The 21,315-nt window shown below is 41.2% G+C and overlaps 1 protein-coding gene and 1 pseudogene across 1 annotated transcript in view; both read left to right on the forward strand.

Annotated features, from left to right (window-relative positions):
• LOC126119013 (nephrin-like) overlaps positions 1–19,980 on the forward strand; it is a 388,927-nt gene extending 368,947 nt beyond the window's left edge. Inside the window, exon 8 of the mRNA XM_049915059.1 lies at positions 19,637–19,980. Coding sequence (XP_049771016.1) covers positions 19,637–19,980 — 344 coding nt within the window. The remainder of the gene's footprint in view (positions 1–19,636) is intronic.
• LOC126095350 (5S ribosomal RNA) lies at positions 16,189–16,306 on the forward strand (annotated as a pseudogene).
• Positions 19,981–21,315: the final 1,335 nt, after the last annotated feature.

The raw sequence follows: 21,315 nt of genomic DNA on the forward strand, positions 1-21,315 counted from the left end.
TCTCTCTCCCTCTGTCTCTCTCTCTCTCTCTCTATCTCTCTCTCTCTCTCTCTCTGTGTGTGTGTGTGTGTGTGTGTGTGTGTGTGTCCGATGGTCTCAGTAAGTGTAATGGAAGTTAGAAAGAGTGCGTCGCTGTTGCCAAGAACTTGAAGCACATTTAGCAAATGACAAAACCGAACTTCAAATTACGTTTGATGGCAACTGTAGAATAGTGGGATGGGACGGGGCGATTGCTCATTGTTTCCAAAAACTAGAAGGTTGGTCAACAGGAATCACTGATATAAATGTGTATACTAATTTCAAAGACGGGCGATACTTTAAAGCTGAAATGTAAGTCTTGTCAAATCAAATTTCATAATCGTTCGTGTCCCGTTAACAGTGACTTAGGTTATGTGGTGTTACGTAGTTGTGTTTCGATCACGAAACTAACTTACGATTAATAGACCACTACCTTTATCACTATTTCGTAACACTGTAATACTGATTATATAACTTAGCAATAATCACTTTTTCACATACTAGCATAAGCACGTGACAAAATGTGGTGGAGGTTACAGGTTGTGAAACGAAGCTATGAACAACTTCTTCCTCACGCAGTCCACTCACTACTCATGAACTTTGTACCATGCATTAATGGCAGTAAAATTGAGAAATATACATCACACGTGCTTAAATATATCATGAAAAGGCCTACTCTGAGTTGTACGTAGTTCCCTAAATAGGCAGAAATTGCTTCATTATTCTCTTACCAACAATATACGAACCAACTGACAGCATAACACAACAGTAACTATCAAATGGCTACTACACTCCTGTACGATCTACATGGTGTTATTACTACTATTATAATTAATAGCGTCAGTAGTAGGAAAGAAACATAAGGCAGCCTGAATTCTTCCAGTTTCTGGCAATTGAGAATAAGAACTACAGGAATTAATTGACTTACAAGAAGTTGGCCTAACAACAAGTATCTCTTTTGATCCTTTGTGGACTTGGGAAAGCAGGTGGTCAAATATGTAACAATGAAAGTGGCCAAACAGCCGTGCAATTTGCGAAATTATCTTACTTGTTTTCGCAACCACTTTTGGCAATTGAGTATGCCATCTTCGGACCACATATGCACCTCATGTATAGACATTCAAACGTATCGATACTCTCAAACTGGAGGCATCAGTATCTGGATGTCGTGAATTCGTATTTCAAGTGCATCCTTCGAAGACTTGTCATTCCATCGATGTTTAATAAAAAGCCTATAGAAACTATGCATAACATATCTCTGGTCATTTAAAAAAGGAAGTGTTCAAAGAAACTTAATTTAAATTCTAAAGTTTACTTTTACTAATGTTGATGATGGTGGGTGAGGGCAGGGTAGTGGGAGGGAGGGGGAGCGGTACGTGTGGCTACTAGTTAATATCTGATTTACTCAGCGGTAATGGTCTCAGAAACGTTGGAATCACTTGTCTGTTTACAGCTTATACGTCAGTTAACTACTCAGGTTAATATTAATACAGCCCCCAACTGGAGGGACGGACTCCTGACTGGAAATAGAGCAAATAAAGGTCCTGTGATCATGTCTGGAAACGCGTCGTTGCCATGTCTGATGGTGCTGCCGAATGAAAATTCCTCTGGCTACGTACCTTGTGTTCCATGTGTGTTGCAGGCTATGTGATTGACCCAGAGTACTGTAAGCAGCATAATGGTCCGCTATTCACATCGAGAACAAGCCGAAATGGTGTTTGTGTGCGGCCAAGCAGATGGAAACGGTCAAGAGGAAGCACAGTGGTGCCAACACAAGTACCCTCACAAACACCAGACGCATTACACCAACATTTTAATCCCTTTGTTGGCGTTTGTGTAATGACAGGTTCTTTGAGACAGACGAACGCGTAGGGAGATGACGGAGTGTGTGTACACCAGATTTGGAAGACCGGGTACTATACGATATTGAGACGAACCCTGGTACAAACTCCAAATCTGGTGTACGCACAGTGCGGCGCCTACCTGCACGTTCGTTGGTCTAAAAGGAGTCCATGATCATACAAACGCCGAAAAACGGCTTGAAGTGCTGTTTCACGTAGTTGGTGACCATGAGGGTACTTGTTTTGTTATAGCCGTGCTGTCTCTCGCCCGTTTCCATCTGCTTAGTCGGACACAGACACCATCTCTGGTTTTTCCCGAGACGAATAGCGGTCCATTCTGCTCCTTACAGTACGCTGCGTCCGTCACAAAAGCCTGCAACACACGCACTTGGTTAGGGGAACTTTCATCATTCAGTGCCATCTACCACGACAACAACGCATATCTGAACATATGTCCATAGGACCTTTCTTCCTCCATTTCCAGGAAGGAATCCTCCCTGCATTTCGTTGGTTTTATTAACGTTCATACTGTATCTCCTCAAAAAAATAATTTAAATTGTTGTTTGAGGCACGACCTTATACCCCTATGCATGTAACCAAATGAAAAGTTCAGTAACACTTCTATTGAAACTTCCTGGCAGATTAAAACTGTGTGCCTGACCGAGGCTCGAACTCGGGACCTTTGCCTTTCGCGGTCAGGTGCTCTACGAACTGAGCTACCCAAGCACGACTCACGACCCGTCCTCACAACTGTACTTCTGCCAGTACCTCGTCTCCTACCTTCCAGACTTCACAGAAGTTCTCCTGCGAAACTTGCAGGACTGTCACTATTGGAAGAAAGGGTATTGCGGAGACGTGGCTTAGCCACAGCCTGGAGAATGTTTTCAGAATGATATTTTCACTCTGTAGCGGAGTGTGCGCTAATTTTGAAACTTCCTGGCAAATTAAAACTGTGTGCCGGACCGAGACTCAAACTCGGGATCTTTGCCTTTCACGAGCAAGTGCTCTACCAACTGAGCTACCCAAGCACAACTCACGACCCGTCCTCACAACTTTACCTCCGTCAGTACCTCGTCTCCTACCTTCCAAACTTCACAGAATACTGTTGCTATTTGCCACTGAGAATGTTTCTTAGTCTTTTTAGTATTAGAATACGTTGATATAGTGCAAAGTAGTGTACTATTACAGAGAAAAAATTCTCTACGGTTGCAACGAAGTGCATTTTTGTACATCAGGTTGTGTGAGACTCTATAGTAAGTGTAAGTGTACTCCCACCATATTGAATTATACTGCGTTTAATAAACATTAGTTATACAGAAAAATGCTCTTAACGTCTTTTTAAGACACAGTCTGCACTCCTTCCGATCTGATCATGTAAACGTAGAAAAGTTGTGGAATGATATCTAAGAGATAGTATCGACAGCAAATGAGAGATATATACCACATAAATTAATAAATGAAGGTACCGATACCTCATGGTACACAAAACGGGTCATCTCGCTGTTGCAAAAAGAGCGAAAATACATGCCAAATTTAAAATAACGCAAAATCCGCAAGACTGGCAAAGTTTTGCAGAAGTTCGAAATATAGCACGTACTTCAATGCGAGATGCTTTCAATAATTTCTACAACGAAACTCTGTCTCGAAGTCTGGCAGAAAACCCAAAGAGATTCTGGTCATACATAAAGCACACCAGTGGCAAGACGCAATCAATACCTTCACTTCGCGATAACAAAGGTGAAGTCACTGATGACAGTACCACTAAAGCAGAGTTATTAAACATAATTTTCCGAAGTTCCTTCACCAAAGAAGACGACGTAAGTGTTCCTGAATTCCAATCAAGAACAACTGCCATGATGAGAAACATAGAAATAGATATTCTCGGTGTCGCAAAGCAGTTTAAATCACTTAATAAAAGCAAGGCTTCCGGTCCAGATTTTATAACAGTCATTTCCTCTCAGATTCGGATGATACAATACCTCCATATTTAGCAATTATATACAACCGCTCGCTCACAGAAAGATCCGTACCTAAAGACTGGAAAACTGCTCAAGTCACACCAATACTCAAAAATGGAAGTAGGAGTAATCCATTGAATTACAGGCCCACATCTCTAACGTAGGTTTGCGGTAGGGTATTCGAACATTATGAAGTACCTCGAAGAAAACGATTTTTCGAAACGAATTCAGCACGGATTCAGAAAATACTGTTCTTGCGAAACACAGGTAGCTCTTTGTTCTCGTGAAGTAATGAATGCTATCGACAGGGGACGTCAAATTGATTCCATATTTTCAGGTTTCCAGAAGGTTTTCCACACCGTTCCTCCCAAGCGTCTTCTAACCAAACTGCGTGCCTATGGAAAATCGCTTGAGTTGTGCGACTGGATTCGTGATTTCCTGTCAGAAAGGTCACAGTTCGTGGTAATAGATGGAAAGTCATCGAGTAAAACAGAAATAATATCCGGCGTACCCCAAGGAAGTGTTGTAGGCCCTCTATTGTTCCTGATCTACACTCATGCTCATAAATTAACGATAGTGCTGATACATGGTGAAACAACGCTCTGGTAGGCAGTTTTGCGGGTTTAAATCACCTCGGGGTATGACCATGCGGTGCATCTGACCTGCGATCGTCTCACGGTGGCGCTGGCAGCAGTCCACATACGCAAACGTTTGTTGGTGCATGTCAGTGTACGGTGCAGTAGTAAGTGTGGAGACGTTTTCAGACGTGCTAATGGTGACTGTGTGTTGGAAATGGTTCAAAGAACACATATTGATGACGTTATGAGGGGCAGAATACTAGGATGAGTGGAGGCTGGTCAAACACAGAAGGTCGTAGCACGGGCCCTTCGTCTGCCACAAAGTGTGATCTCAAGATTATGGCAACGATTCCAGCAGACAGGAAACGTGTCCAGGCGGTACAGTACGTCCATAGTGTACAACACCACAAGAAGACCGATCTCTCACCATCAGTGCCCGCAGATGGCCACGGAGTAGTGCAAGTAGCCTTGCTCGGGACTTTACCGCAGCCACTGGAACAGTTGTTTCCAGACACACAGCCTACAGACGATTGAACAGACATGGTTTATTCACCCGGAGACCTGCAAGGTACATTCCACTGACCCTTGGTCTCAGGAGAGCCCGTAAAGCCTGGTGTCAAGAACCCAGTACATGGTCATTGGAACAGTGGTCCCAGGTTATGCTCATGGACGAGTCTGGGTATAGTCTAAAGAGTGATTCTCGTCGGGTTTTCATCTGGCGTGAACCAAGAACCAGTTACCAATCCCTTAATGTCCTTGAAATGGACCTGTAAGGAGGTCGTGGTTTGATGGTGTGGGGTGGGATTATGATTGGTGCACGTACACCCCTTCATGTCTTTGACAGAGTAACTGTAACAGGTAAGGTGTATCTGGACGTCATTTCGTACCAGTATGTCACATCAACACAATCATCATAAATTGCTTTCATTCTCTGATGAATCTCCTTTGGGGTGGCACCTTCTGCTGTCAAAAATTCAATGACTACAGGTTGCTTAAATCCCATTGACCGCCCATCTGCGCAGGGTTCCATACTTTACACTATAACAACACAGCCGTTCAGTACTAAGGCTTCCCGCCAACTGGAGCTGTAGAGAAGAGGCTACGGACCAAGCCTGTACTCGCCGCATACCAATGCTGCCAACTGTTGAAGATCTACGATGGTGGAAGAATTACTTTTCAGTCAACCCTTGTATTACTTTGTAGGCTCACAAAAATACGTACATTCTTTACTATTACACTACGAAGCCTACCCATGATGAATAAGTAAAATTTTGGCTCAAAACACGTATTTTGAATTGAAAATGTGGGTTTTCGCCTCGTACTGCTGGTACTCAAAGTTCACCGCCAGGCTACTTGCAGCACTGGTATCGTTCTGTATTCCTGTGTCGTTATCGAGCTCCTTCATCTTCTGATATTATGGTGCCCCTTGGTTGTAAGCACCAACGGCATCTGACCTTCACGAAGCGAAAGGTCTTGCCGGTCACATATCAAATCGTTTCCTGGTGTCCACAAGATTTCAAAAATGTGGGTAAGAGTGTTATTGAATTCCCAGTGTCCTCAGTGAACTGTGGTGTATAATCTGAAACTCTGTCTCTACATCTTCATACGTACTTCGCAAGCTACACTATGGTGCGTGGCAGAGGGTGTTCTGTACCATTACTAGTAATGTCCTTTCCTGTTCCATTCGAAAATGGACGGAAACACTATTGTCTCCATGCCTCCGTACGATCCCTAATCTCTCTGACCATCTCTCTGAATGCTTACGCGAAATGTACAATGGCGGCAGTAGAATCGTTCTGCAGTCAGCCTCAAATGCTGGTTCTCTAAATTTTCTCAGCAGCGCTTGTCGGAAAGAACGTCACTTTCCCTCAAGCAATTCCCATTTGAGTTCCCGAATCATCTCCGTAATACTTGCGTGTTTTTCGAACTTTCCGGTAACAAATCTAGCAGCCCGCCTCTGAGCTGCTTCGATGTCGTTTTGCAATCTGGTTATGACCCACGCTTCCCTAAAATTCTCCCATTAACACTAAGTCGACCATTCGCCTTCCTTGCTACAGTCCTTACATGTTCATCCCATTTTATATTGCTTTGCAGCGATATGCCTCGCTATTTGATCGACGTGACTGTATCAAGCAACACACTACTAAAGTTGCATTCCAATTTATACATTTGCCTTTCCTAATCATCTGCATTAACCTACAGTTTTCTACATTTAAAGCCAGCTGCCATTCATCACACCAAATAGAAATTTGGTCTAAGTCATGCTCTGCCAGAAAGTAAGCGTTCTAAGCCTGTGATGGTGAATGATATGTAACGAAACTCAAATCACCACCGGTCAGTACATAGGCTAGATGTTGGGAAAATCCTGAGACAGTGTCTAAAATAGGTCTTCCATCGTCTTCCGTCGGATGCTATGGCAGTTTTCTCTCGAGATCAATATTTCTAGGCAACTCAAAACACTTTGTGGTAATAATGGCAAAGAGAAAACGATACTGTTTCTAAACATTTTCAAATGTTAGTCGTTGATGGAGCATACACCGGTTGTGAGGAGAGAAAACCAGAGTTTCATGTATTCGATTACACAGAACTGAACGCCCTTATTCATTCAAAAGCATTATTCATACTTAATAAAAGTTAGATAATAAATTCAAATAGCATACATATTTTGTACAGGACTAAAGCTTCTATGTCATGAGCAAACTTACTGCCTCGTTTCCAGAGAGACCATTTTATCAAACAAACAAAAATTTACGCGGAAAAAAGGGTGGAAACAGGTTCGAGAAAGGATAAGACCATTACCTGATAGTCTAGCCATGAAATCAACTAACAATTTTTTATTAAATATATTTTCTTATTAATGTCGAAATGCAACGTGTATGAAATCACGTTTACAACGTTTACTGTAAAAGTATTCTCCTCTTGGTTGATCTTTTTCAAACAGTGCGCTCCTCGTTCTTTCTCAGTTTTGTTCAGCCACACGGTCTCGAATTCAAGAGAGTTTTTCATAATATCGATTGTTTGGTTTCGTTACAAATACATGCAATCCGTATCTTTACAGTTCCATCACGTTAATTACTTTTCTATGTAATCACAAAAACCGTCCATACGCACGTTCCTCAAAATGATTATTACTCAGACGCATTTTTCCTGTAACGCTGATTACACTCATTCCGTAATGTAACAACATATGCTCTCTACCTGCTGAGGAGAGTTTATTTCCACACGAAATAGTAATCGTCACTATCATTGGATGGACAACAGGTTATATAAACCTGTTGTCCATCCAATGATAGTGACGATTACTATTTCGTGTGGAAATAAATAAACAAATATATATATAAGCTGTTGTCCATCCAATGATAGTGACGATTACTATTTCGTGTGGAAATAAACTCTCCTCGGCAGGTAGAGAGTATTTGTTGTTACATTACGGAATGAGTGTAAGCAGCGTTACAGGAAAAATGCGTCTGAGTAATAATCTCTCTCTCTCTCTCTCTCTCTCTCTCTCTATATATATATATATATATATATATATATATATATATATATATATATATATATAGAGAGAGAGAGAGAGAGAGAGAGAGAGAGAGAGTCAAAAAATTATTTTACATTTTTGTATGTCAAACAAACCAATCAAAATATTCCGCAAATAATACACTATAAGAAGAGTGCTCCGATCATAACATTGTACTCATATGTGTTCGAGATTCATAGGTTTGAAATGAGAACACTAGCTCCTTCGCAAACTGTATAAAGACGGACCCATAATATATATAGAGAGTCAAAAAATTATTTTACATTTTTGTATGTCAAACAAACCAATCAAAATATTCCGCAAATAATACACTATAAGAAGAGTGCTCCGATCATAACATTGTACTCATATGTGTTCGAGATTCATAGGTTTGCAATGAGAACACTAGCTCCTTCGCAAACTGTATAAAGACCGACCCATAATTCAGACGCCGATGAAACTTTTCTAAATGTTTCCGTGAAATAAACCTTTCTGAATCCTCCACTAGGTAAATTCGAATTTTATAAATTTAATATTTACATGGTATCACCCTACGGTGGACTATGTTTTGATAATTACAATAATATTTCATTGGGTTACTCTTAACTGCAGGTTCACAAATCTGAAGAGGATGGAATTTACATTCAACTATTGAACCAAGTATGAATCTGTGGAAAGGATGCTTTATGCAAATGCGAAGAAAGTGGAAGTGGAAGGATAACTAGAAGCGGATTTACGCAATGCGTCTTTTTGTTTATTCGGAATCCATTTTATAGACATAAGAGACGACTTCTGAACGTAAGTAAAACGACTATTCGGGAACCGCTGTGTGAATGTCCTCATCGCTGGAAAATCTCTTTCTCCTTCATATGTTCCTTCAGCTTTGCCAAAAAAATTGAAATCGCACGGTGCTAGATCTGAACTTTAAGGTGCCTCCTGTCTAGCCTATGGTGCATGCTTTTCTAACCACTCATTGAATATACTGAACTGTGTCGTGTGAGCCGTGTGGGATGCTGTATTGTTGTGCAGGAGAACAATGCCTTTGCTTAATTTTCCGCGCCTCTTGTTCTTTGTGACCATAAGCCTTGCGCCTTTGTATGAAGGTGACAGTCATCGTGGAATAAAGCGGGAGCACAATTGCACAATTGTCGATATTGCAGACGTACTCTATCTACGGAATAATCACTGCCTATTGAGATGTGCATGTGCTGAGCAGTGTCCGCGATGGCCTCTCTGCGAATCATTTCCTCGATTGCCTGGACGTAGTCGCGTGTGGTCTATGTCGATGGCCTTCCTTCTCTGTCGGCATTATCCACGGCTGTGCGGCCTTGGTCAAAATGTTGCCACCATTTCACTATGACCCGAGAAGTTAGCGGTGAATCTGTGTACAATTTAGACGTACCGCCCTCAAGAACTGTACTGTGAACGGCACTTCAAAACTGGAGCGCGTTTGCTGTTTCCGCGGCATTTCACTTCCGCGCTGTGATGAACCTGTTATCCGTACAGCCACAGAACTGTGTCTGCATGACATCCGGAACATGTACGCTCTGCTCAAAATGCACCATTCTTGTTGCTTTTACTATCCGATAATTTGAGCAGGAATTCGAGTCGTTTACCCATGTCAGGACAGTCTTGAAATTCAGTTCTCCAATCCGAGGACTACCTCGAATGCCCAAATAATTTTTTCCCTATTTGAAAGCCGTTACAATATCAGTAAGTAATAAATAAAAAAAGAGTGCTTTCAGCAATATGTGTGATAACTGGGCAGTGTAGAACAAGACTGAGGCAAATTACAAGCGGCAGGGCGTGGTTTTTGCTGTGAGTCATAAAACCTTAAGCTACCCGATGAAAGCGCAATGAGTGTATTTCCAAATAAATTAGCGAATAACAATCGTCGAATACCGTTATAAATAATTAAAACATAATATGAGTAAATACGTCTAATATATTGGGAAATATGGACTCGGAAGATTACATTTAAAATACAGTGTGACTGAGTTGCTTTTAACGATGCTGTGTCTTGCAACCATCAATATAATATCTGGCCTTTATAAAACACGTGCGAGATTTTCATATTCTCTCGGTCACTACAGAAAATATGAATAGGACCTGTCTGTAGGAAATTTAATGTAGTATTTAAATTGTGTACTGAGATACGTTATCGTTGGAGGGCACGGTTTAGAAATCTTCAAGAAAAGCGTACAAAAGTGACCTCCGAACGCACCTCCGTACCAATACTGATTCCTCATCAGCTATGATTCCTCGTATGTTGTTCGTGGCACTCCCTCCTACCGCTCTACAAAAATTTCGGTCTACACGAACTGTTACCGATATTCGATCTTATTCGGGTTCTGTTGATTGGCCTGTTACGCCACCTGAATTGTCTTCTATTTCGATAACATTATTAGTTTAAACGTGCCCGTAAGCATAAGGAAAGCAAACACTACTTCTGTAACTCTTACGCTAGAACTAATTACGTCAACAATTCCATCCTAACTTAACGTTTACAAGCACCGTCTTTTAGCAGTCAGAAGGCCTGACGTATACAACGATGCTACTGTTTATTTTATGTTCTTAATATTCTCAAAAATTTTAGGTAAAGTTTACACAAATGTCAATTTTGCAAATTGTAAGTGCTCTACTAAGCCAATAGCTCAGTAAGACCTTTCGTTGAAACCAAAAAAGGTCTAACGTGGAAAATAAATCGTACAATCGCACATTTTGCAAATTCTAAGTGCTCTACTAAGCCAATAGCTCAGTAAGACCTTTCGTTGAAACCAAAAAAGGTCTAACGTGGAAAATAAATCGTACAATCGCACATTTTGTACATTTTTCTTCAAGAACTCTAAAAGTATGGTCTCTAGCGAAAGTGAATCCCACAACAGAATTTAACTACATTACATTTCCAACAAAACGTTCAGGTCATTTTTCTGTAGGACCAAGAGTTTGAACTTAACGAGACAGAGAGCATGAAAACATCGCCTTTGGTTTATGAAACCCAGATAAAACATTGCAGTTTGCATAAAACTGCATCGGTAGTGGCAGCTGAATCCCCCTGTATACAGTATTGCGTCTAGCGGATAACGATCGACCCAGCGTGCGCCCATAGTAAAGTTAGCTTAAAATTTCATAAACAGAAGAGCCGAAATTTAATACACTTGAGTTCTAGCTTTCAAGCACACTATAAATACATTGAATCCAGTCACCTTATCTCGCATAATTTCAACTATAACATGGAGTGAGAGAGATATTACCGAAGATAAAAAATAACAATATCTCAGTCCTTAGTAATGAAAGTTTCATTTTGTTGGATGAAATGAATGTAGCCTCCAATGTGTGTGTTTTGGTGCTTGTGAAGACCTAAGCGAAAATGTAGTACCACTACTGCCTCCACAAAGTTACAGTGGCAGAGTTGTGTTGCTATCGATAAATTACGCAACAAGACCGCATCCATTTCCCTGTACTCTGCAAACGACTATCGCAGCGAACGCTGGAACTAAACAACAAGGAAAAGAACGGAGCGCTCACATTAACAAAAAAATCTTGCAGACAGATGGTTGGTTTCGTCCATGCGTCAGCGTCATAGCAGCGTGTTTTTCCTCTCGCCCGTTACGTTTAGCCGCGAAAAAGGAAGAGAATGCAGAAAACAGAAGACAAATGTTTCCCAGTATGGAGTTTACAAATGGTATACTGCTTTATTTTATGCAGGCAAAATATTTATAAATTCCCCGAAAAGGGTAGACGACACCAGAAGAAAAGAAAAGGATTTGAAACGCAACTAACGCGACAAAATTATTTGAAGTAATGTAAGACAAACACAAAATCTGAATGTAGTATCTACTTATTGTTCACATTCTTTAAGGCATTCTATTCATACATAAGCTGGCATACAATGTCAAACTGATATAACGTTGACGTCACACGTGCTTTTAGTTGCTATTTCGAAGGTGGACAGCACGCTTTCACAACTGTCTTTCAATTTCGACTCCTCCCATGTTCTGGTTATTGACCTCTCGATACTGTGAAGTGTTTCTGATTGAAAGTCAGATGTAGAATATGCCTTAGATAACAACCACATGCGTATATGATCGGCTATTAGCATAGGCTAGGAAACCTCTCCATTTCCCGACAAGAGTTGACGTGTAAATGTGTTTGTTAGCACGGCAACGGATGTCTGCGAGAGTACCAACTACCTATGACAATAGTTAAGATAACATTATGTTTTAGAAATGTGAGCACAGCATTTCTCTTCTTGAGATGAGTCCGTTTAGCAGTATTCCAGTCCTCACCACAATGAGCATAATATACAAATGAAGTAGCACACATTACGTGGATGGTCACAATAATTTATGAACAGGTCGAATTAAGGATTTGTACAAGTTGTGATATGGTACGGACTAGCGTGTCTTAATATTTGCGAGTTTTAAGACTCGAAACATTGAGAAAGAAATAAAAACACTCATTCTTCTTTTCACGACCAATACTCGAAATTTTGGCGTCGAAATAATTTACAATGTCTTTTGTCATCTTGCTATACTCTAATTTCCACTACATCATACAGCAAAGAGATTCAGTTGCTTTATTTGAAAAATAGTCAGTTAATTTCAAAATGTTTCTATATCTAAAGCTTATTTGAAGAATCAGGAGGGAAAAAATCAACTAGGTCAATATTTACGAAACTCGAGAAAAAGCGGTTTTACTGTTTAAATTGAGATTTCAGCTATATGTAAGTACATAGAATAAGTTTTGGTTCATAAATCTCTCGAGTCAAACGAATCTGGAAATAGCATTATTGGCGTCCATATTGTTCCCAAAATGGACTAGCTTCCCAAGTGCAGTCAGATGTCATTCTGTAAAGGGAAATAAACTGATAAGACGAACGAAACATATGCAATAATTCCATAACAATCACAACTGAACGAATCTCTGGTTGTGATATTACAGTGACAGTACTCACATTATGTGTTTACCTATGGGTTAGCAGTATAAAATTCACAGCACTTTAGGGCAGCAAAGCGTCAGGATTTATATATATATATATACATATATATGTGTGTGTGTGTGTGTGTGTGTGTGTGTATGTGTGTGTTGTTCTTATGATACCAATTTCTATTCCTCTGTGATAACGCCTTTGATATTTAGCCATACGGCAGTGGCTGCATTCAGCTGATATTATCTTAACAGGCTGCATTTTGCAGCGTACTTTTGAATCCAACAGTGTTTTCCAGTGAACACCACTTTTAATTAACCCTCACCACAATGAATGGATGTGTTCAAATGTGCGTGAATTTCTAAGGGGCCAAACTGCCAAGGTCATCGGTCCGTTAACTTACAGACTACTTAAACTAAATTATGATGAGACCACCACACACACCCATGCCCGAGGAGGGACTCGAACCTCCGGCGGGTTAGCATCTGGATGCTTCGATCATTTCCTCCCCATCTTCTGATATTTCCACAAGTGCCTTTGCGTTCCATAGTCTAACACTTTTATAGGCTTGCGTGGTTCGTTCCCCTTATAGAAAAATTTCGATTAGCTTAGCATTTTCCCGGTTTTTTCTTGTAAATAATTGCTATGATCAACGTTCATTGAGCAGTAACAGGAACCCAGTTTCGAAAAAAGTGACATACCTGCATTTTTCCCCTGGCCCTTGATGTATTAACTTGGCGCCAAAGCACTAGTCGTTTCCATGCTATCTCATACCTATAATCCTTGCGCCGTTTTCTTGATCGGGTTTGAAATCTTGTGTAAAGGAACTAATATATGGAAAATAATGAAAATTGCAAAATATCAGGAAAAGTAAGTACTTAACAAAAATTTCTCACAGCCGTAGCTTGCAAAAGTACCTTACCCAATGTGTACCACTACAATTTCAATTCATCTTTGTCGTCTAAAAGTAGCAGCCACTTGTTGGTTTGATAGTAACATGTAAGATACTTATTTCAGAATAAAAAGAGCCATCTGGGATAGCTAAGTTACTCATAGGGTATTGGAGCATCCTTAAACGAACAAAATATTGATTGAGATAAAGGAGACGGGTTTATCTTAGAAGTACCCGTGAAGTTAATTGTTCGCCATGCTGTTGTTCATAAACCATGGCGTCATTTAATATACACATGCTCGACCTTTGAATGGGTGATTCAGGATGGCAGGCATGGATCACCGGTATTTGCTGTTGTACTATCGAAGGGAAGGAACCGCTACGCTTATGTCCGTCATTGTTACGGTCAGTGAACGGATTACATCATGCAATATAGTTCGCAAAAGTGTGCGTAATACTTCTAACAGGTACACTGAACAGCAGATCAATGCGGTGCGAACAATAACGTGATCCTTATTGTATAGTAGTTCTATGGTTGTGCTAACTGTTGAAATCGGTGGTCGCATTAAAATACATTCCTTTATTGTGGATTGCAGGAAGAGTATTCACTTTTCTTTGGCACTATTTTTTTTTCTTCACGCTAACTCTCTATAGTATATGCGGAAATATGTAAATGAGTACACTCTTTGACTCCGGAAGAAATACAGTGACGCGTTGATCCCGGCCGCGACAAGAGTGAAATGCAAAGCACGGGCAATTCTTTTCCGTAATAAATCATCATTGCTGACGACACTTGGTGTTATCAATACGGACCTACCACAAAACGACGAAGTACCAGAAACTCACATGAAGGATCAGTGCTTCGACGACGTAACCGACGTTCAGGTCAATGTGATGCGCTAGTTGAGGACTTTTCTGAGAGTTTGGTTGTATGAAATTTTCTGTGATATATGCCCAACTGGAGGGAGACTATGCAGAACTCCTGAAGGATTACAACCACGACATTAATTTTTTTCTATTTTTTATTAATTCAATCTCAAAAGATTTTGGAGCTCTGCAGTACACACACCAAACTAAAAAGGAACGTCAGTACTGCGTCAATTTGTCACTGTACATCTCTCAGACAAAATGAATTCTAAAACGGTGCACTAACATTCCTCGCTGAAGTGAAAAAGGATATATTTCATGAAGTTGAGTTAGAATGAAGGAGATTGATTGTAGAAAAGGTTTATGCTAACATCGGCGTACGGCTAACACTAGGTAAGGCTGCTGTGTTAGAGATGCGTATGGAAACATGTAGGTGGAACAGGGCATTACACAGTGATGATCATGTACTGGATCACGCAGTGTGATCACAGGGTGGAATGAACGCCATCGTGACCGCTTGGTATAAGTTGCGTTCAAAAATAAACGAGCCAGAGACATAATTACAGAAACCAGTACCTGTGTGTTAGAAGTATTGACCCTGGCTGTTGAGACACTTGTCCCACTGTGACACAAGGTGGTGAATGGCTGCCTCAACAAATTCCTTGGGCTGTGATGTTGAAACGTTCCGCTGTGATGTTAAAAAGTTCATTGTCCGAGGTGAATCGTTTGCCCCTCAGAGCCTTTTTAAGGGGACTAAAATTGGCTCCCTCCAGATTCACTTCCTGCAGTACGGGACAACAGTGAATGCCCAGCGTTACTCGCAAACCTTGACCACCCTTCAACAGGCGATGACATCAAAACGACCAAGCAATTTCACTCGTGGGGCCATTCTGCTCCACGTCAATGCAAAGCCTCATACGGCCAACACAGCCGCGGTACTCCTGCAGAAATTCAAATGGCTGGTTCTCAGCCACCCTCCATACAGTCCGGAATTCTCTGCCTGTGATTACGCCGTTTTTGGTCCCCTTAAAAAGGGGACCATGCCAACCCATAAAATTTGCATAAATAAATTAATTTTACCACTTCATTATTATAGGAGCTGTTGTATATAAATTTGCCAACCCTTTTAGGTAATATTTGATTATATTTTAGGCTAAATATTACATGAAACTTACACATTTTCGTACCTCGTCACAAAATGCCATCTTACTCTACGAAGATACAAAACGGAAGAAAGAGAATCTTTTTCGACAAAAAAATAAAGAAATTAAAGAAAAGAAACACAGAGATTACAATTAAATTCGCAGATCATAGAAAATGATTACATAGTCTTTGTTATTTTTCTGAAGAGAGATAGTATTTATGTCTTTGAAAGTTCACACAATAAAGTATTTTGTTATGACATCAGTTATTTAATATCATTTTAATCACGTTATGTGGCGTACCGCCACACCTTGACGGTGCAAGAAATTTAAGCTTCTTCGTTAACTGAACCACAAGAAATGGTCATTTATGTCACATACTTTGATAACTTCACAGTATCGATATCGGTAACAAGCAAATATTGTAAAAATTCTGGATTTACGGGGCAACGGCCTTGCCGCAGTGGATACACCGGTTCCCGTCAGATCACCGATGTTAAGCGCTGTCGGGCGTGGCCGGCACTTGGATGGGTGATCATCCTGGCCGCCACGCGCTGTTGCCATTTTTCGGGGTGCACTCAGCCTTGTGATGCCTATTGAGGAGCTATTCAACCGAATAGTAATATTGGTAAACTGCAGGAGTATCCAGGGCAAGGTTCCTGAATTAGTATCTCTTATTGAAGGAAATAGTGCGCATATAGTATTAGGAACGGAAAGTTGGTTAAAACCGGAAGTGAACAGTAACGAAATCCTAGACACAGAATGGAATATATACCGCAAGGATAGGATAAACGCCAATGGTGGAGGAGTATTTATAGCAGTAAAGAATTCAATAATATCCAGTGAAGTTATTAGCGAATGCGAATGTGAAATAATCTGGGTTAAGCTAAGTATCAAAGGTGGGTCAGATATGATAGTCGGATGCTTCTATAGACCACCTGCATCAGCAACCGTAGTAGTTGAGCGCCTCAGAGAGAACCTGCAGAACGTCGTGAAGAAGTTTCGTGATCATACTATTGTAATAGGGGGAGACTTCAATCTACCAGGTATAGAATGGGATAGTCACACAATCAGAACTGGAGCCAGGGACAGAGACTCTTGTGACATTATCCTGACTGCCTTGTCCGAGAATTACTTCGAGCAGATAGTTAGAGAACCAACTCGTGAAGCTAACGTTTTAGACCTCATAGCAACAAATAGACCGGAACTTTTCGACTCCGTGAATGTAGAAGAGGGTATCAGTGATCATAAGTCAGTGGTTGCATCAATGACTACAAGTGTAATAAGAAATGCCAAGAAAGGAAGGAAAATATATTTGCTTAACAAGAGTGATAGGGCACAAATCGCAGAATATCTGAGTGACCACCATCAAACGTTCATTTCTGAGGAAGAGGATGTGGAACAAAAATGGAAAAAATTCAGAAACATCGTCCAGTACGCCTTAGATAAGTTCGTACCGACTAAGGTCCAAAGCGAGGGGAAAGATCCACCGTGGTATAACAATCATGTACGAAAGGTACTACGGAAACAAAGAAAGCTTCATCATAGGTTTAAGAGTAGTCGAATCATAGCTGATAAGGAAAAGCTGAACGAAGCGAAAAAGAGCGTAAAGAGAGCAATGAGAGAAGCATTCAACGAATTCGAACATAAAACATTGGCAAACAATCTAAACAAGAACCCTAAAAAGTTTTGGTCATATGTAAAATCGGTAAGCGGATCTAAATCCCCTATTCAGTCACTCGTTGACCACGATGGCACCGAAACAGAGGACGACCGAAGAAAGGCAGAAATACTGAATTCAGTGTTCCGAAACTGTTTCACTGCGGAAAATCGTAACACGGTCCCTGACTTCAGCCGTCGCACGGACGCCAAAATGGAAAATATTGAAATAAACGATATCGGAATTGAAAAACAACTGCTATCACTTAGTAGCGGAAAAGCATCCGGACCAGACGAGATACCCTTAAGATTCTACAGTGATTATGCTAAAGAACTTGCCCCCTTTCTATCAGCAATTTATCGTAGATCGCTGGAAGAACGTAAAGTACCTAGCGACTGGAAGAAAGCGCAGGTCGTTCCCATTTTCAAGAAGGGTCATAAATCAGATGCGAATAATTATAGGCCTATTTCGCTTACGTCAATCTGTTGCAGAATAATGGAACATGTTTTGTGTTCTCGTATTATGACGTTCTTAGATAATACAAATCTCCTTCATCATAACCAACATGGATTCCGCAAACAGAGATCATGTGAAACTCAGCTCGCCCTATTTGCCCAAGAAATTCACAGTGCCGTAGACACTGGCGAGCAGATTGATGCCGTATTCCTGGACTTCAGGAAGGCATTTGATACGGTTCCGCACTTACGTTTAATGAAAAAAATACGAGCTTACGGAATATCGGACCAGGTTTGTGATTGGATTCAGGATTTCCTAGAAGAAAGAACACAACATGTCATTCTTAACGGTTCAAAATCTGCAGATGTAGAGGTAATTTCGGGAGTACCGCAAGGAAGCGTGATAGGACCTTTATTGTTTACAATATACATAAATGACTTAGTTGACAACATCGGTAGCTCCGTGAGGCTATTTGCAGATGACACGGTTGTCTACAAGAAAGTAGCAACATCAGAAGACTCGTACGTACTCCAGGAAGACCTGCAGAGGATTAATGCATGGTGCGACAGCTGGCAGCTATCCCTAAACGTAGATAAATGTAATATAATGCGCATACATAGGGGCAGAAATCCATTCCAGTACGATTATGCCATAGGTGGTAAATCATTGGAAGCGGTAACGACCGTAAAATACTTAGGAGTTACTATCCGGAGCGATCTGAAGTGGAATGATCACATAAAACAAATAGTGGGAAAAGCAGGCGCCAGGTTGAGATTCATAGGAAGAATTCTAAGAAAATGTGACTCATCGACGAAAGAAGTAGCTTACAAAACGCTTGTTCGTCCGATTCTTGAGTATTGCTCATCAGTATGGGACCCTTACCAGGTTGGATTGATAGAAGAGATAGACATGATCCAGCGAAAAGCAGCGCGATTCGTCATGGGGACATTTAGTCAGCGCGAGAGCGTTACGGAGATGCTGAACAAGCTCCAGTGGCGGACACTTCAAGAAAGGCGTTACGCAATACGGAGAGGTTTATTATCGAAATTACGAGAGAGCACATTCCGGGAAGAGATGGGCAACATATTACTACCGCCCACATATATCTCGCGTAATGATCACAACGAAAAGATCCGAGAAATTAGAGCAAATACGGAGACTTACAAGCAGTCGTTCTTCCCACGCACAATTCGTGAATGGAACAGGGAAGGGGGGATCAGATAGTGGTACAATAAGTACCCTCCGCCACACACCGTAAGGTGGCTCGCGGAGTATAGATGTAGATGTAGATGTAGAATAGTAGCGGCACAGGGCAAAGAAAACCATCGTAACGATCGGGTGAGCGGTGTGCTGACCACACGCCCCTCCTATCCGCATCCTCATCTGAGGATGACACGGCGATCGGATGGTGCCGATGGGCCACCTGTGGCCTGATGACGTAGTGCTAGATTCCCGGAATAGATGAACTTTCTATATTTGTAATTAAATTTGTACGGAACCCTTGGTGTGTGTGACCCATTCTCTTATAGGGATTATTTTCGAATGTATCGCAATTTCTAATGTTACGTTACAGCTTAAATTTCAGCAAATAAAACGAGCAGAAAGTTCATTTATATTCTTCCTTGTCAATGAAATTTAGCTGTTATTTCCGAATAAATCGCTACTTGCTTCGGTTACGTGTCCACAGTCTCGGTGACGTCGTTGCATTCCTGTGTAGAACGATTCCCTGATGAAGCTAATGTGAATGCCGCTCACGCACGGCGACCTCTCCCTGCAGGGAAGCCGGACCCGCCCCGCGACTGCCGCGTGTCCTCGCGCTCCACGACGTCGCTGCAGGTGTCCTGCACGCGGGGCTCGGACGGCGGCCTGCCGCCGCAGCACTTCACCCTGGAGCTGCTGGCCGGCCGCGGCGGCCGCCTGGTGGCCAACGTCACCAGCCGCGCCTCCCCAGAGTTCACCGTCGCTGGACTCGAACCCGGCACCACCTACCACCTCCGCGTCTACTCCAGCAACGGCAAGGGCCGCAGCGACGCCGCGGCTGAGCTCAACGTCACCACCCTCCGGGCTTCGCAGCAACACCGGAGGATCGATGCTGGTGAGAACGACAATCAAACCCCCTAGGAGAATATTCCTACACACCAATATTCATTAATATGTTACTGTTAGTCGTCTTATAGAGGTGGAACAACATCGTTATTTTTAGTTTCTGACAGAGTAATATTTTGGCTGCGTTGGTGATAAATGAGTTAGATTTAGCTGCCATGTCTCTGAGACATCTGGGTGTAATAGTTCGTATCCTGTCTCTGTGTGACTCCCTTAAGTCTAGTAATACCAACGGCGAGTAGTACTTTATGACCATATTTTGGAAATACTGAGATCTGGTTCTTTTTTTATATTAAAAGTTTCGAAAAAATATTTGTTGCTTTTGATTAATTCTTCTACTAGATTCCAAAAATGTTTTAAATCTTTTAGTTAATCTAAACCGAAAAATGTCACTTTTTCCAGTTAATGCCAAATTCAATATTTTCTTTTTCAGGACCTTACTTACATATCAATATCATTAAATAGTATGTTTCGAGTTAAATTTATCTATAAACGAAATTTGCATTTAAAATATTTTTGTAGTAGTCACACTACGGTTAGTAGCATCACTATTGAAAGTGCTTTGACATTACTAAGAGTATGCTAAACAATATTTTCAGGTTCTGGACCCTACTTACGGATCATTACATCTATATAATTTATGTTATTTATGTCAGTTAACCATTGTTAACGAATTTTGTTTTCATTTCTTGTGGTGGGAATAAAAAATCCTCAACCCCCGTCCTCCCGTGTGCGCTAGAGAAAATGCGTTGCTATTGCTAGGGTTAATTAACTGCAGACAAGTGACAGAAGACATTGCAACGGAAGTCGATACAGTTTAACTGCATGGAGTTGGCATTGAAGACATTGTCATGAATTTGTCTTAAACGCCTCCAGTAATCCACTTCGCAGCAATAAAATCACCATCTTCAGGATACTATGCTGTGGAAAACGTAGTGTGAACGACAGAAGGCTCTCTATCATAAGTTCCACAAAAGCAGAAGTGCTATCCTCAGGAAGCTGTGATCGATACGGTATGAATGTTAATCATTAGTCATTATTTCCAGAGCTACCATCAGTTCTTTGCTCTCAGATAAACACAACCAGCTGTATCTACACCTGTAGTTTACAAAGTTTTGATGACAGTAACAAATAATGGCAGTTTTTGGTAGCAGACTTGGATAGATAGGCAAAAGTTCATTTTGACATCAACGACATGTGAGCAATCATTTTGCAATACAAATAGAGAAAACCACCTTCTCACATGCAAGCACCTTGATACCCGAAAACTAGGCTCAGATTTCCGGTGGCGCAGGAACATCGTAAGAAGGAAGATTACCTAATCTGTGAATCACGGTCCATAGCTTTCGTAAG

The sequence above is a fragment of the Schistocerca cancellata genome, chromosome 1, assembly GCF_023864275.1.
Source record: "Schistocerca cancellata isolate TAMUIC-IGC-003103 chromosome 1, iqSchCanc2.1, whole genome shotgun sequence".
In the NCBI taxonomy this organism is placed as follows: domain Eukaryota; kingdom Metazoa; phylum Arthropoda; class Insecta; order Orthoptera; family Acrididae; genus Schistocerca; species Schistocerca cancellata.